The sequence below is a fragment of the Pongo pygmaeus genome, chromosome 8, assembly GCF_028885625.2.
Source record: "Pongo pygmaeus isolate AG05252 chromosome 8, NHGRI_mPonPyg2-v2.0_pri, whole genome shotgun sequence".
NCBI lineage: Eukaryota > Metazoa > Chordata > Mammalia > Primates > Hominidae > Pongo > Pongo pygmaeus.
The window spans coordinates 126,271,183-126,284,939 of record NC_072381.2 but is presented as its reverse complement, the minus strand read 5'-3'; the positions used below and the strand labels follow the sequence as shown (position 1 = coordinate 126,284,939).

At 37.9% G+C, this 13,757-nt stretch overlaps 1 protein-coding gene and 1 long non-coding RNA gene across 3 annotated transcripts in view; one reads left to right on the top strand and one right to left on the bottom strand.

The window, feature by feature from the left end:
* The window catches only part of WDR11 (WD repeat domain 11), a 57,939-nt gene extending 45,449 nt beyond the window's left edge, over window positions 1-12,490 (bottom strand). The window contains exons 1-6 of one of the 2 annotated variants that reach the window (XM_054435597.2): window positions 12,317-12,471; window positions 11,201-11,312; window positions 7,686-7,733; window positions 5,013-5,166; window positions 3,558-3,731; window positions 925-1,111 (exon numbers count right to left, since the gene is read on the bottom strand). In XM_054435597.2, the coding sequence (XP_054291572.1) occupies window positions 925-1,111; window positions 3,558-3,731; window positions 5,013-5,166; window positions 7,686-7,733; window positions 11,201-11,312; window positions 12,317-12,402 (761 nt within the window). In that variant the 5' untranslated portion in view covers window positions 12,403-12,471. Of the gene's footprint in view, window positions 1-924; window positions 1,112-3,557; window positions 3,732-5,012; window positions 5,167-7,685; window positions 7,734-11,200; window positions 11,313-12,316 lie in introns of both variants that reach the window. The other variant, XM_054435599.2, reaches the window with a different exon arrangement.
* Window positions 12,491-12,643: 153 nt separating this feature from the next.
* Window positions 12,644-13,757, top strand: part of LOC129006572 (uncharacterized) — an 84,437-nt gene continuing 83,323 nt past the window's right edge. Inside the window, exon 1 of the long non-coding RNA XR_008492025.1 lies at window positions 12,644-13,129. This is a non-coding gene — a long non-coding RNA (uncharacterized LOC129006572). The remainder of the gene's footprint in view (window positions 13,130-13,757) is intronic.

The window sequence follows — 13,757 nt, the reverse complement described above, 5'->3', positions numbered from 1 at the left end:
ACCAGCCCATAGCTTAATATATAAAAGTGATACTTACACACAAGTGCAAAATGTATTTGTAGAGCAATTTATATTTTTACCACATATTTTTCAAGTAGTTACTCACCAAGCCTAGAGAGAGTAATCTTGGCATATTAAAAATAAAGGCTATCTGAAAATGCCAAAACAAACAAAAAAGCCTGCCAAAGCAATAATATACAGATTATAGCTATAGGAAAAAGAAAGAAACCTATTTCGAATACATCAAATTACTTAAACTTTTATTCAGTTGTAATTTCTTAATAACAGCCGACATCTTCTAAATAAATCACTAAGTATCAACGACATTATATGCTTTACTTACATTATTGGATCTATTGATCTTTAAAACAACCCTATGAAATACTTTAAAGCGTTATTTTAGAGACTGGGAGACAGAAATTTGATTAAGATTAAAGAAGTTTCTCAAAGTCACATAGCTACAGCTTCCCCCGGAGCCTTGGCTCTTAACCAGGATGGGAGACATCTTCACCTGCATAAGAAAAACACTCCGATTTTACTGCGTAATGAGAATGCACAGCACCTAAGTCAGGAAAATGTATTTAAAATGAGTATCCAGCTTTTGTGCCCAAATTTTTAATGCATTCAATGGCCTGAACTTTAGGATGATTGCGATTTTCACAAGTAAAAATCAGAATTCAAAAATTTTAATCTATAAAAGTCAGTGGGGAAGTTTAGCACAGCTAGTGGAAACAAAGGCAATGTTAAATGCTGAATCTCCTCTTAGGGCAGGGGACAAAATAAATATTTTTTTCCTCTAATAAATTCAAAATTAGAAATGAGAAAAAGTGAGATGAAGAAAAACATCAGTCTTTGTACATCTCGAAAAATGATGCTTTCATACAGGATAAGTAGATGAATGTTAATTTTACACTTGTAACTTACCTAGGTTTCTCTTGAGTGATTAAAATTTTTACTTTATTTAGAGCTTTCTTGGCACCTGTGGCTGTGGCCAGCTTGTTATGAGCTGGGCTAGAGTGTGGGCTGGATATGTAAACTTTTTTCCCAGGGCCTGAGGGAGGCTTGGATGGGGAGAAGTCTGAGATGAAAACAATACCCTCGCTGGTGAGCACTATATTGAGAAAAGCAAAACTCCGATTAAAGTTTAATCAAGTTTAGCATACAGTTTTATTCCAATACAATTTTGAGAGCAATATAGTGATAATTTTAATAATATATAACTAGCAATGTTATGCAGTCATAATATAATGGGAATGTTCTCCAAGTTGAAGAGAAACAGGTGGTCCATTACAATTCATCAGAGGCCTCCAAGCTTGGCATTCTAAATTATGTCTTATATTAAAAAGATAACATAAGGTTATTGGCAGAAAGAACAAGTGTTTGTTCTTCTAAATAAATTCAGTGCACGGACTTTCATTAAAAATCTTTCCTTATTATCCCAGCACTTTGGGAGGCAGAGGCAGGCGGATCATGAAGTCAGGAGTTCGAGACCAGCCTGATCAACATGGTGAAACCCCTCTCTACCAAAAATACAAAAATTAGCCAGGCGTGGTGGCACACACCTGTAATCCCAGCAACTCCGGAGAGTGAGGCAGGAGAATCGCTTGAACTGGGAGGCGGAGGTTGCAGTGAGCCGAGATAGCGCCACTGCACTCTAGCCTGGGTGACAGAGCGAGATTCCATCTCAAAAAAAAAAAAAATAAAACAAAAAACAAAAAAACAAAAAAACTTTAACATATCCCATAACTTAAAAAACAAAAAAACATACTTAAGAGGCTCTGCATATCACAATTAGCTAAGTTCAAATATTTGATGATACCAAATTTTTATCCTGAGCTACTCAGTCTAAATATATTTCCTTTTTCTTCTCAAGCATCAGCTCGAACCTTAAGATGATTAAAGAATATTCTTTTCCCTTAATATTTAGAAAAAAGTGGTGGGCCCACAGTGACTTACTAAGTGTACATGAAACAAAAATAGTCAAGGAGGGAGCACCATATTTAGTAATACAAATTATGCCTTTTCATGACTGAAAAAATAATCTCCCTCAACAATGGGCCTAATACTGGAAGACATGAGCAGAAAAACTTTACTACCCTGGGTCCCAGCCCTTAGCAAGGCTGCTCTAAACACAGGGAAAAAGGATGCATTCAAGAGTTGTGACAACCCTAGCACATTCAATATGAGTAAATCAAAGATGTTAAGTCAACTGACACTCTGAAACGCACAATGCTTTCATCAACCAAATTACAGAGATGTAAAGAGCTGATGCAATCAAGTTAGCTGAAAGCCTTGTTGCCTTTTCAGGTTCCAGAACTCATCCTTCAAGGTCCCCTTTGCTTCCTTCTTTTGTGATGCCTTCCTTCCCTGACTCTGCCAACTGGGCCAGCCTCCTAGGTGTTTCCCCAGCACTGCACCTATGCGAGTAAGTAAACTGGTAACCAAGTGAGTGCATGTATGCCCCCGTCCATACACAAACATTTATATACGTAAAAGCCTAAGCACACTGTAGTGTATTTACACAGCCACATTTCCCATGTTATTATAATTTCAACTTTGTCTGCCTTTCTCTTCCTCCTTTAACACGTGCAGACACATACACGCCCCTCAATAAAAGTTGATGCGTAAAAGAATTTTGAGTCATTCAAATCCAGGAAAAACATTCCTTACCATAGCTAATTCCCTTACCTCCTTCACATTTCTGATCATTATCAAAGTGAAGCCTACTTTGACCACTTTATCTCATACAACTTGCATGCCCTCATCCCCCATTCTTCTGCATCCCCTTTATCCTGCCTTTATATCACCTGTCACCTCTTACTACACTAGAATTTATTAATTCATTGTGTTCATAGTTTATGATATGACTTCTTCTCACTAGAATGCAAACTCTGTGAAGGCTCCTGCCATTTGGGTTCCGAGACATCTTGGTTCCCAGAAGAGTAGCAATAGCTCAAGAAATATCTGTTGGATGATTAAATAGTTTCTAAACAATTTAGCCACAAAAATATCTAAAGCACATCTCATTTTTAGATCATTAGCTCTGGAAAACATTAAAAGCATATTAGCAAAAACTACCTCTGCAAGAAAAAATTTGCTTAGGCTTATTTCTTCTTTACATGCATCTGTTTATGGCACTCAAAACGAATGGCGTGAATTAGGACAATTTATTAAAAAGCAAGAACTTAACTTGGCCACAGACTGAATGAAACCCTTGATTCAAGTTATTTAAACGTTCTTAGAAAAACTAATTAAGTCTGGAGTGTCAAAGTAACTCTCCATCCCTGGCTAGTCTAATACTATTCACAAATTCAACACAGTGAAGGTGTAGCTTGCTGATTTAAATTTTTAATTATCATATTTGCAAATGATATGAACTTATGATTGAGTATGTGTATTAGGAGCTGCAGATATATGGACTAGACATGCTTCTCCACTTCGCTCAGTCATTTTAACATTATAGACATATAACGTGTGTGTGTATATCTCATGCACATAGCATTACTATATTATAAATATCTCACTTAACTCATTTTCCACAAGCAACTGTTACTCACAAGTTAAATGTGAGGGATCAAAAGGGTCAAAAGAAAAAGAAAGAATGTTGTCTGCGTAGCTCTTCTTCCATAGTTTGGTGCCAGTGTCGGCATTCCAGAGCACAATGTAATTTGGTGGGTGAATAGCAAGCAGTAAATCGCGGGAAGCATCTTGATTCCACAACCACTGAACATCTGGAAAGACCCGATAAAGAAAGGCAAAATTCAGAAACCACACTCTCCAAAATCCTTGGCTAACTTGTCCTTGATATTTAGTTTTTAAAATATAATCTTTAAAAACTTAACCACTAGCCCCAAATGTGACGTGTGTGTGTGTGTATCAATATTCCAGAGAGAAAACTAATTTTATATAAAAATAAGTTGTCTGGTTAAACTCTCAAGGTCAAAATTTTGAAGTAATCTGAAATATTACTTCAAAGAAAATAAAAGGCAATTTGACCTAATAATTACTTAAAACTAAAAATCAATATGAAACTCTCCTAGCCACAACCAAGATGTCAGACTTTCCTAATGTTTCTGTGGAATTACTTAATGGAACTTTACAGTTTTTCAAAAAATAAACAGAATACGTAAAGATCTAGTTCAGTACCTAGTACACAGTAAGTATTTAATAAATATTTTTTAAATAGTCATTTAAAAAATTCATTCAGTCAAGAGAGCCACTAGAGGACTTAAGTCTAAAGAATACTGTACTGGGCAGGGCGCAGTGGTTCACACCCGTAATCCCAGCACTTTAGGAGGCCAAGGCAGGTGGATCACGAAGTCAGGAGATCGAGACCATCCTGGCTAACATGGTGAAAGCCCGTCTCTACTAAAAATACAAAAAATTAGCTGGGCGTGGTGGTGTGCGACTGTGGTCCCAGCTACTCCGGAGGCTGAGGCAGGAGAATGGCATGAACCCAAGAGGCAGAGCTTGCAGTGAGCCGAGATAGCGCCACTGTACTCCAGCCTGGGCGACAGAGCGAGACTCCTTCTCAAAAAAAAAAAAAAAAAAAAGAATACTGTACTGGTTTTAGGTCAGTAACATGAAATGAGCAAACAAGCAATCTACATGAAAATGAGAATAAAATTTTGTTCATCTCTGATAATGAACAAGTTAATGTAGAGTAAGCACTGATGGCTAGTTCCTAACAGCAGTGGCCAATTTTCCTTATATTGTAGCTTAGATACAAGATTGTAACACTTAATTTTTCTTATCATGCTTGAATGAGGCTGATATTGCAATTAATGAGTTTTACCAAAGCACAAATCAGTTGAGATTTGAAGAAATAAGCCTAGAAGTGTATTAATAAGGAAAGAAAGCCAGATTTAGATCAGTAGAATAGGCAAAACACAATCAAGAGCTAACTTGGAATTGATAAAATTACATGAATGGGGGGAAACCCCCAAAACCAAAAAACCACTCCAAGAGTAAGTGTATCAATATACACACTTAGCTGAGCAGACTTTCCTCACCCTGGATAGGCTTGGCATGCTCTTGGATCTCACACTGAGCTACTCCTGCTGCTACATCCCAGACGATGATCTTCCCATTGACATCAGCAGAAGCTAAGCGCAAGCAATATGGTGAGCCAATGTTATGGTGATAGTTTTCCCTGGCCCATTTAACCTAGTATCAAGAAGAAATCAGATCAAGTAAATACTTGCACTGGATGAAACGGAACATAATTTTCACAAAACATCAACCAGAACCCATACTACATTTATATTACATAAATATTTAGCAAGAATAAACAGAAAACTGGTTTTCATTTTGAAGGCAGCATTTTTGTTACTTTGGTATATATTTTTAACTGCAGTTAAAAAATTGTTTTTTTTAACACATCACAATGCTCCTGTGATGAAAAATGATATGATGAAAAATGATTCATAGCCTTAATATTTTGGGAAATTTAGGTTAAAACCCCAGGATGCCTTGAAAATCAGTTTTCCTAAAATCTAATGTATGACAAAATACCTAAAATAATATTTAGCAGAATGTTTTTCTGTATTCTAGTCTCCTAACTAAAAGAAGACAACTTAGAAACACAAAAACCTTACAGAGGGAAAGTTAGGAGAAGGCAAAGGCAAACAAAAAACTCTAGCTTTCTCCCTCTTTCACAAAACATTAAGTTTTTCTCTAAAAACAAAATGCTTCATGCCTCTAGCAACATGATTAACAATAGAATTTTTAAAATAAAAAACACAAGAACTTCAGGGCAAATCTGATTAAATTCTTGAACAATGAATACTGACAGAGTAAGGGAAAAATTTCATAGTCCTCACTAGGAGTCAGGCCTTCCTTGGTCACTACCACCCCTCTCTTCTCAGTATACTGCTTATTTTCTTCAAAGCATTTATTACTACACAATTTGTACTTATTTTATTTACATTCTTTTTGCCTATTCATGAGTCCAGCAACTGTAAGTTCCATAGGGCAGACCATATAGGCTTTGTTTGCATTTCTATTCTCAGACTTAGTAGTGTCCAAAGCTCTGTTTAATAAGTAGATTTAAATACCACAAATCTATAAATACATATAAATGTATATATCTATATATGTGTACAGATATAAATACACTCATATATAATGCTAAGGTAGGAAGGTAAGCCAACCAATTGCAGTAGTATTCATGAAAAAGATGGAAACAACGTTTTCTGAAAATGAGCGTGAATAGGCCTTAAGGTTTTCCCGTAACAGATCTTTTGCTCAGGCAAAAATTTTTAAATGAAGTGTGTATGTGTATATATGCATATGTATGTGTGTATGCATATTTGTATGTGTATATGTTTGAATCTGTATAAGTTCATAGGTATAGAATGTGTATGACTAGAATATGTATAGTGTATATATGTGTACACAGTCAATTCTAGTTATTTATAGATTCTGTATTTGTCAATTTACCTACTCACTAAAATTTGCAATCTCAAAATCAATACTTGCAGTGCTTTTGTGGACAAGTGCAGAATGGTGAAAACCATGTGTGTTCCCAGCTAAAGTCAAACAAGAATTCTTGCTTTAGCTTTTACAATTGCAAAACAAGTGTTCATCTCATGATTTATTTAGTACCACATTTTTCACATTTTTGTTCTTTTTGCTGGTGATTTCACTGTTTAAATAGGTCCCCAAGTATAGTGCTTCTACTGTTTCTAAGTATGAGAAGTTGTGATGTGTCTTACAAAAAATACATATATATATATGTGTGATAATCTTTGTTCAGGCATGTGTTGTTGGCTATGAGTTCAATGTTAATGGATCAACTGACATATTAATATGTCTTTAAACGGAAACGCATATAAAGCAAGGTTATGTATTAATCAGTTGATGAAAATGTTGTGACCAGAGCCTCACAAGAACCTAACCCCTAGGAGCAAACAAAGTTTCAGTATTCACTAATTCAGTGTATACAACAACTTTACAGAATACAGCTACCATGAATAACAAGAATTGACTGTCTCTATGTGTATATATATGTTTGTATATGTGTATATATTTGTATATGTATATATTGAATTCCATTTAGGTAAACTCCAAGCCATGTATATATATATTTTTTTTAATAATCAAACTATTGAAAACCAAGGTTAAGGAAATCTTGAAGATAATCGGAGGAAAAAAGATATAATGCAGAGAAACAAAAACAAAAATTTTTCATCAGAAACTATGTAAGCTTGAAGATAGTAGAGGGATTTTTTCTTTTTTTGGAGACAGAGTCTCACTCTGTTGCCCAGGCTGGAGTGCACTGGCACTATCTCGGCTCACTGCAACCTCCACCTCCCAGGTTCAAGCTGTTCTCCTGCCTCAGCCTCCCAAGTAGCTGGGATTACAGGTGTGCACCACCACGCCTGGCTAATTTTTGTATTTTTAGTAGGGATGAGGTTTTGCCTTGTTGGCCAGGCTAGTCTCAAACTCCTGACCCCAGGTGATCCATCCATCTCAGTCTCCCAGAGTGCTGGGATTACAGGTGTGAGCCACCGCGCCTGGCCAATGGAATGATATTTATAAAGTACTACTAGAAAAAAAAATTATAAACCCAGAATTCTATATCCTTTGAAAACTATCTTTCAAAAACAAAGGTGAAATACTTTCTCAGAGAAATAAAAGCTAAGAGAATCAACCAATATTAGACAGGCACTTCAAGAACTTACAGTAAATTCTTCAGTTGATGGGAATATATACCAGACTGAAACTTGGACCTACATAAAGAAATAAAAGCTCCAGAAATGCCAAGGGGCAGTGTAGGGGAAAGGAAACAGAGAGGGAAAGAGAAGGTAAATATATTTTTCCCAAAACACCCTATACCTTATATCAGACTTGATGAAAGACTGAATACCTTCCCCCTAAGCTCAGGAACAGGACAAGAGTATCCTCTCACTACTCTCCCATTCATTGTAGTAGAGGTCCTAGCCAATGCAACATGGCAAGAAAAACAGAAGACACACAGATTATCAATGAAAACATTAAACTGCAGTCACTTGCAGTGACATGACTGTCTACTTTAAAAAAATTTACCCAAAATTACTATTAAATAGATCTAGTAAGTGAAGTTAGCTAGATTACAGGATATGGTCAATAAACAAAAATTAATAGTATTTTTCCCTATTTCACGTATATAAAAATTAACTCAAAATGGATTAAAAGCTAAAGCTCTAAAATTCTAAGAAAAAAACAAAGGCATATATCTTCTTGATTTTGGAGAAAGCAATGGTTTCTTGGATATGACACAAAAAGTACAAGCAACAACAATACAAAATAATAAATTGGACTACATCACAATGAAAAGGTTTTGTTCTTCAAAAGACAGCACCAAGAAAGTAAAAAGACAAGCCACAAATTGAGAGAAAATATTTGCAAATCATGTATCAATCCAAAAATATGACATTAAAAATTCTAGAAATAAACAATTCATAAATTATGTGCTTTTCTGAATAGCATGATGAAATCTCCCACTGTCCTGTTCCATCCTGCCTCAATCATAAATCATCCCTCTGTCCAGAACATCCATGCTGTATACACCACCTGCCCTCAGTAGCCATACTGATTATCAGATCAACTGTTGTGATATCTCAGTGCTATGTTCAAGTAACCCTTATTTTACTTTATAATGCCCCCAAAGTGCAAGAGTAGTAATGCTGATGTATTAATTGTTCTCCTTTACTATTATTAGTTATTGTTGTTAATCTCTTATTATGCCTAATTTATAAACTTGATCATAGGTAAGTATGTATGAGACAAAACAGTATATACAGGGTTCGGTTTATAAACTTTATCATAAGTAAGTATGTATGAGAAAAAGCCTTGGCCTTTTCAACCCTATATATAATATATATAGGGTTCGGTACTATCCAGGGTTTCAGGCATCCACTGGGGTCTTGGAACATTTCCCTTCTGGGTAAGGGAGTACTACTGTATACAAAGAAATCTTATGACTCAATTATAAAAAGATAAATAATACAATTTTAAAATGGGCAAAGGACCTGCATAGACATTTCTCCAAAGAAGATATACAAATGGCCAATAAGCACATGAAAAGATACTCCACACCTTTAGCCATCAGGGAAATGCAAACCAAAGCCACAATGAGAATCAATTCATACCCATTAGCATGGTTATAATCAAAAGAACAGAGAATAGCAAGCGTTGGTGAGGATTTGGACAAATTAGACTCCTCATACACTACTAATCGGAATGTTAATTTGGAAAACAGTCCAGCAGTTCCTCAAAAAGTTAAACAGAGTTACCATATGAGTCAATAATTCCACCCCTAGAAATATACTCAAGGGAAATGAAAACACAGGTTCACACAAAACTTGCACATGAATGTGCAAAGCAGCATTATTCGTAACAGGCAAAAAGTACAAAATATCCAAATATCCATCAATAAAATAAATGTGATACATCCTTACAGTGGAATATGATTCATCAGTAACAGAGTATTGATATATGCTACAACACAGATGAACCATGAAGACATCATGCTAAGTGAAAGAAGTCATGCACAGAAGACCACAAATTATATGATTCAATTTACATAAAATGCCCAGAATGGGCCAGTCTACAGACACAGAAAGTAGGTCAGTGGTTGCCAAAGGATGAGGGAAATCGGGGAAATGGAGTATGACTGCTAGTGGATATAGGGTTTCTTTTTGAGGTAAAAAAGTTCATTGTAGTTGTGGCTGCATTAACTGTGAATATACTAAAAACCATGGAATTGTGCATTTTAAGTGAGTAAATTTTATGGTATGAGTATCTCAATAAAGCTATTATTTAAAAAAGAAAAAGACTCCAAATCTCTATCTCTAATCCTGACCTCTCTCCTAAAGCCCAGATCACTATAATGCAATATATTACAGGCATCTCAGATTTTGCATGTTGAAAACTTAAAAATTCACTGACTTCACAGATGCTTACCTCTGATAACTGGAAACACTGTCATTCAATTATACCAAAAGAAACGCTGGAGTCACTCTATTCTCTTACTCTCCTTTATACTGATCACTATAAAGGCTATCAGGTTTACCTCTTTGCAGCTCTTAAACATGACTTCTCCATGCCCCAGCTTTATTTTAGGCCCTTAAAATTTCCCACCAAAATTACTGCAAAAATCTCCTAAATGATCTTACTGCCTCCAGTCTTGCATTTCTCCAGCAGATCCTCCACTGCTGCCAGAGTTTTTCTAAGACGCAAATATGGTCACATCAATCTCCTACTCAAAAATCCAAACTCCTGCTGGGCACGGTGGCTCACACCTGTAATCCCAGCACTTTGGGAGGCCAAGGCGGGTGGATCATGAGGTCAGGAGATCGAGACCATCCTGGCTAACATGGTGAAACCCCGTCTCTACTAAAAATACAAAAAATTAGCTGGGCGTGGTGGTGGGTGCCTGTAGTCCCAGCTACTCAGGAGGCTGAGGCAGGAGAATGGCATGAACCCAGGAGGTGGAGCTTGCAGTGAGCCGAGATCGTGCCACTGCACTCCAGCCTGGGCGACAGAGGAGACTCTCTAAAAAAAAAAAAAAAAAAAAAAAATCCAAACTCCTTTGTAATCTTACAAAACTTTCAGGACAGACAGCTGAATCTCTCTGGCTGCCTCTTATTTCATCACTCCTACAGTGTCCCATCTTTAGCCATCTTTATGGCACGCTACTTACTTCTGTGTATATTCTTGCTTTTCCCTGCAATGCTCCTTGTCAGTTTTTTACTTGGCTAACTACTGTCTACTAGTCTTGAAACTGAAAAGACTTCTGTGACTCTCCTCACAACCAGGCAATATGCAGCTCCTCTGTTTTCTCACAGCGTGTTAAGCAAGTCTCACTTACCACACTATCACGCTGTGAGTCTTCCTTACAAGATGGAGAATTATCTGAGGGTTTTCATCTCCATATCCACAGCACAAGCTAAGTGCTCAAAACTAAGGAATGACTGAGTGGTCTTGTAAATGGTAGAACTTTCATCTGCCTTAAAATGATCTAACAACTAGCATTTAATAACTCACCCTGTATTGACATTGTCATATATATGAAAATTCTAGGCTACCCCAAATAGGTTGTTATATTTAAAAGCTATTCAACACTTACACGTAAGACTTAATGAGAGCTTAGTGACACACAGTATTAAACTTTAGACTAGACAACATGTTAGGGTCAAAGTGGGATTTTACTTACCTTGACAACATCAGCTTTATGCTTTTCTAAAACTTGAAGAGTTTGGGCAGTAATGGAATCAATCACTACCACAAGTGAATGACATCCATAAGCAATTAAACCTTGCCAGCCCCTAGCAAAACAGTAATGTTAAATTTTAAGTACAGAACAAAGCAGGACAACTTCTTTCTTGCCAAGCCTAAATAAATAAGTCTAATTCATATGTACCACCATCAATAAAATCATTTAAACCCAAAGGCCAGTATTTATCATTATCCCATTTAAATAAAAGATCTGGCTAAGCTTAAAATGCTTGTTGAAATTCACTTTTCATTCGGATAAAAAAAGTTCTAAAAGATATGAAAATAGAGACCCGAGGACATAAAAAGGAACTTCTGCCCTCTGATTGTTTTTGTTTCGCTTATCCGATTTCTAATCCTTAGTATCCACAATGTGCCTGGGGATACTGCGACTAATCCCAGTCCTTCCAACTAAATAAAATAACAAACACTGCACAAGACGTTTCAGTTCTCCTAACAACATCCCACAGCCACAGAATTTTGCTTTACATTTGTCTAATGAGTAGTTTTCAGAGCTGCAGTGGTAATTTATAGTGAAAGGATAGGGTAATAAAGACGACCTGTTGAAGACAGGAATGTTCTGCACAGGAGGAGCCCGAAAAGAGAAGGTGAAAAGGACGGGTGAGAGAACAGGCGCCTAACACAGGGTCTGGCACATTGTTGAAGGACAACAGGAATACAAGACAACGAAAAAGAAAAGACAGGATGGGAAAGAGAAGGTACACAGGGAATTAATGGTGGAGAGAGAGAAGCCTGGAAGCTGGAGGAGAGGTAAAGAGAGGGGAATGGAACGGCAAAAGGGCGAGGTGCAGACAAGACAGCAGAGAAATACGCGAGAAAGAGGGGAAATGTATTTGCATGGGGGAATTTCTCACACGGGGCTATTATCACTTTTGTAACAACAAAAATCCACGAACTGAAAGCAATCTCATTCCGTGAGGGCGGCTCCCTGCCTTGGCGAGGCCAAACTAACAAGGGGGTGAAACCTCTTGTTCTTCCCCCTTCCCCTCACACATTCCTGGCCAATCCTGGCGACCTGGAAGCCCGGCGCCCTCACCAGTCCACCGCCGCCTTGTTGTGGGCGTTGAGGGCCCCCGTGAGGGTGCGCGCCGACACCTTGAAGTTCACTGTGTAGGGCAACATCCCGGCAGCCAGCCCAGGCCCTCGGCGCTGACCCGCAACCAGGAAGCGGCGGACACTGTGCTTCCGTTCCAAACAGAGTCCGGGTGGCCCCCTGGGCACCGCTGTCAGGTTCCGCTGGGTTCAAGTTCTACAGGCTCCGGGTTCCACCGCTCCCGGATTCCATCGCCCCCAGGTTCAGTTGCCTTCAGTTTCCTAGGATCCCAGGTTCCGCACCCTCCAGAGTGCCACCGCTTAGGCGGTTGTGCTAATCTGCGTCAGCTGGGGCTGTATTTGGAAGAAGAGGCGCTGCCTCCAATCAAGTCTGTTTTTTTCAGGTCGGAACTGTAGGCCTTTGCGCACTGCTGGAAATCGTGAAAAGCAAGAGAGAAGAGTCCCAGTTATTCTTTCTGCCTTTGATAAGTGAATTTAGAGCAACTACTAGTGCCAGTAGGCATGGGGAATCTACCGATGAAGAAGACACAGTCTCCGCTCTCGTGGAGTTTACAGAGAATAATGAATGAGATTAATTAAGAAATGAATGAGATTAATATGAATGAAATTGCCAGACTGAATGAAGTGAATGGCCCGAATATAAACAATTTCCAAATACAGATAACACTGCATATCTAGTGTTGGCAATACTCCCTTCGCGCTTGAGGAAGAAGCACTATGTCTGGGGCCAAGGGTGACCCTTTGTTTGTTGTTGGGGTACCTTTCATTTCGCACTTTCTCCTCTGCTCCTCTCCAGGTCAGGCCCAATCCTTCCCTCCTTTGTGTTCAGTGTTGGGTTTATACACTTTAACTATAGCACTTAATGCAATGATTTCTTTTCAGCAATGATATTTGCAGATGTTTGTTTCTCTCCCCAATACATTGTTAGCTCCTTGATCAACAAAAGGGACAACATATTGGTGATTTTTCATCACAGGTTTTTGTGTCTAGCTTACCATTCTTGTAAAACAGCTTTCTCAAAGGTCACCTCATATCCTCTTAGTTGTTCAAACCAATGATCATGTTTTGGCTTTTAGTTGATCATGTTTTGCTGCGGCTTCCCTCCCTTTCCCTTGTTGGCTTACCTTTCCTTACCCCACACCCTAACCTACTGATGCTTTGGGGGCCACCAGATGTGCCCAAAACCACAGATATAAATTTATCACTCTCTTATTAAAAATCTTTGATGCCTCCTGTGAGAGGATTGCTAATTGGCTCCCCAAATTCATTCTCTCCTTTTTTTCTTAGGGATAGAACTTCAGTTTATATCTAGGCACCTTGTCCCTCCATTAAATGAGTACATTCCCCCAACTCCCTTTACAACTAGACCCAGCCATGAGACTACATTTCTGGCCAATAAATGAAAATGGAAGTGTTGCACAGTG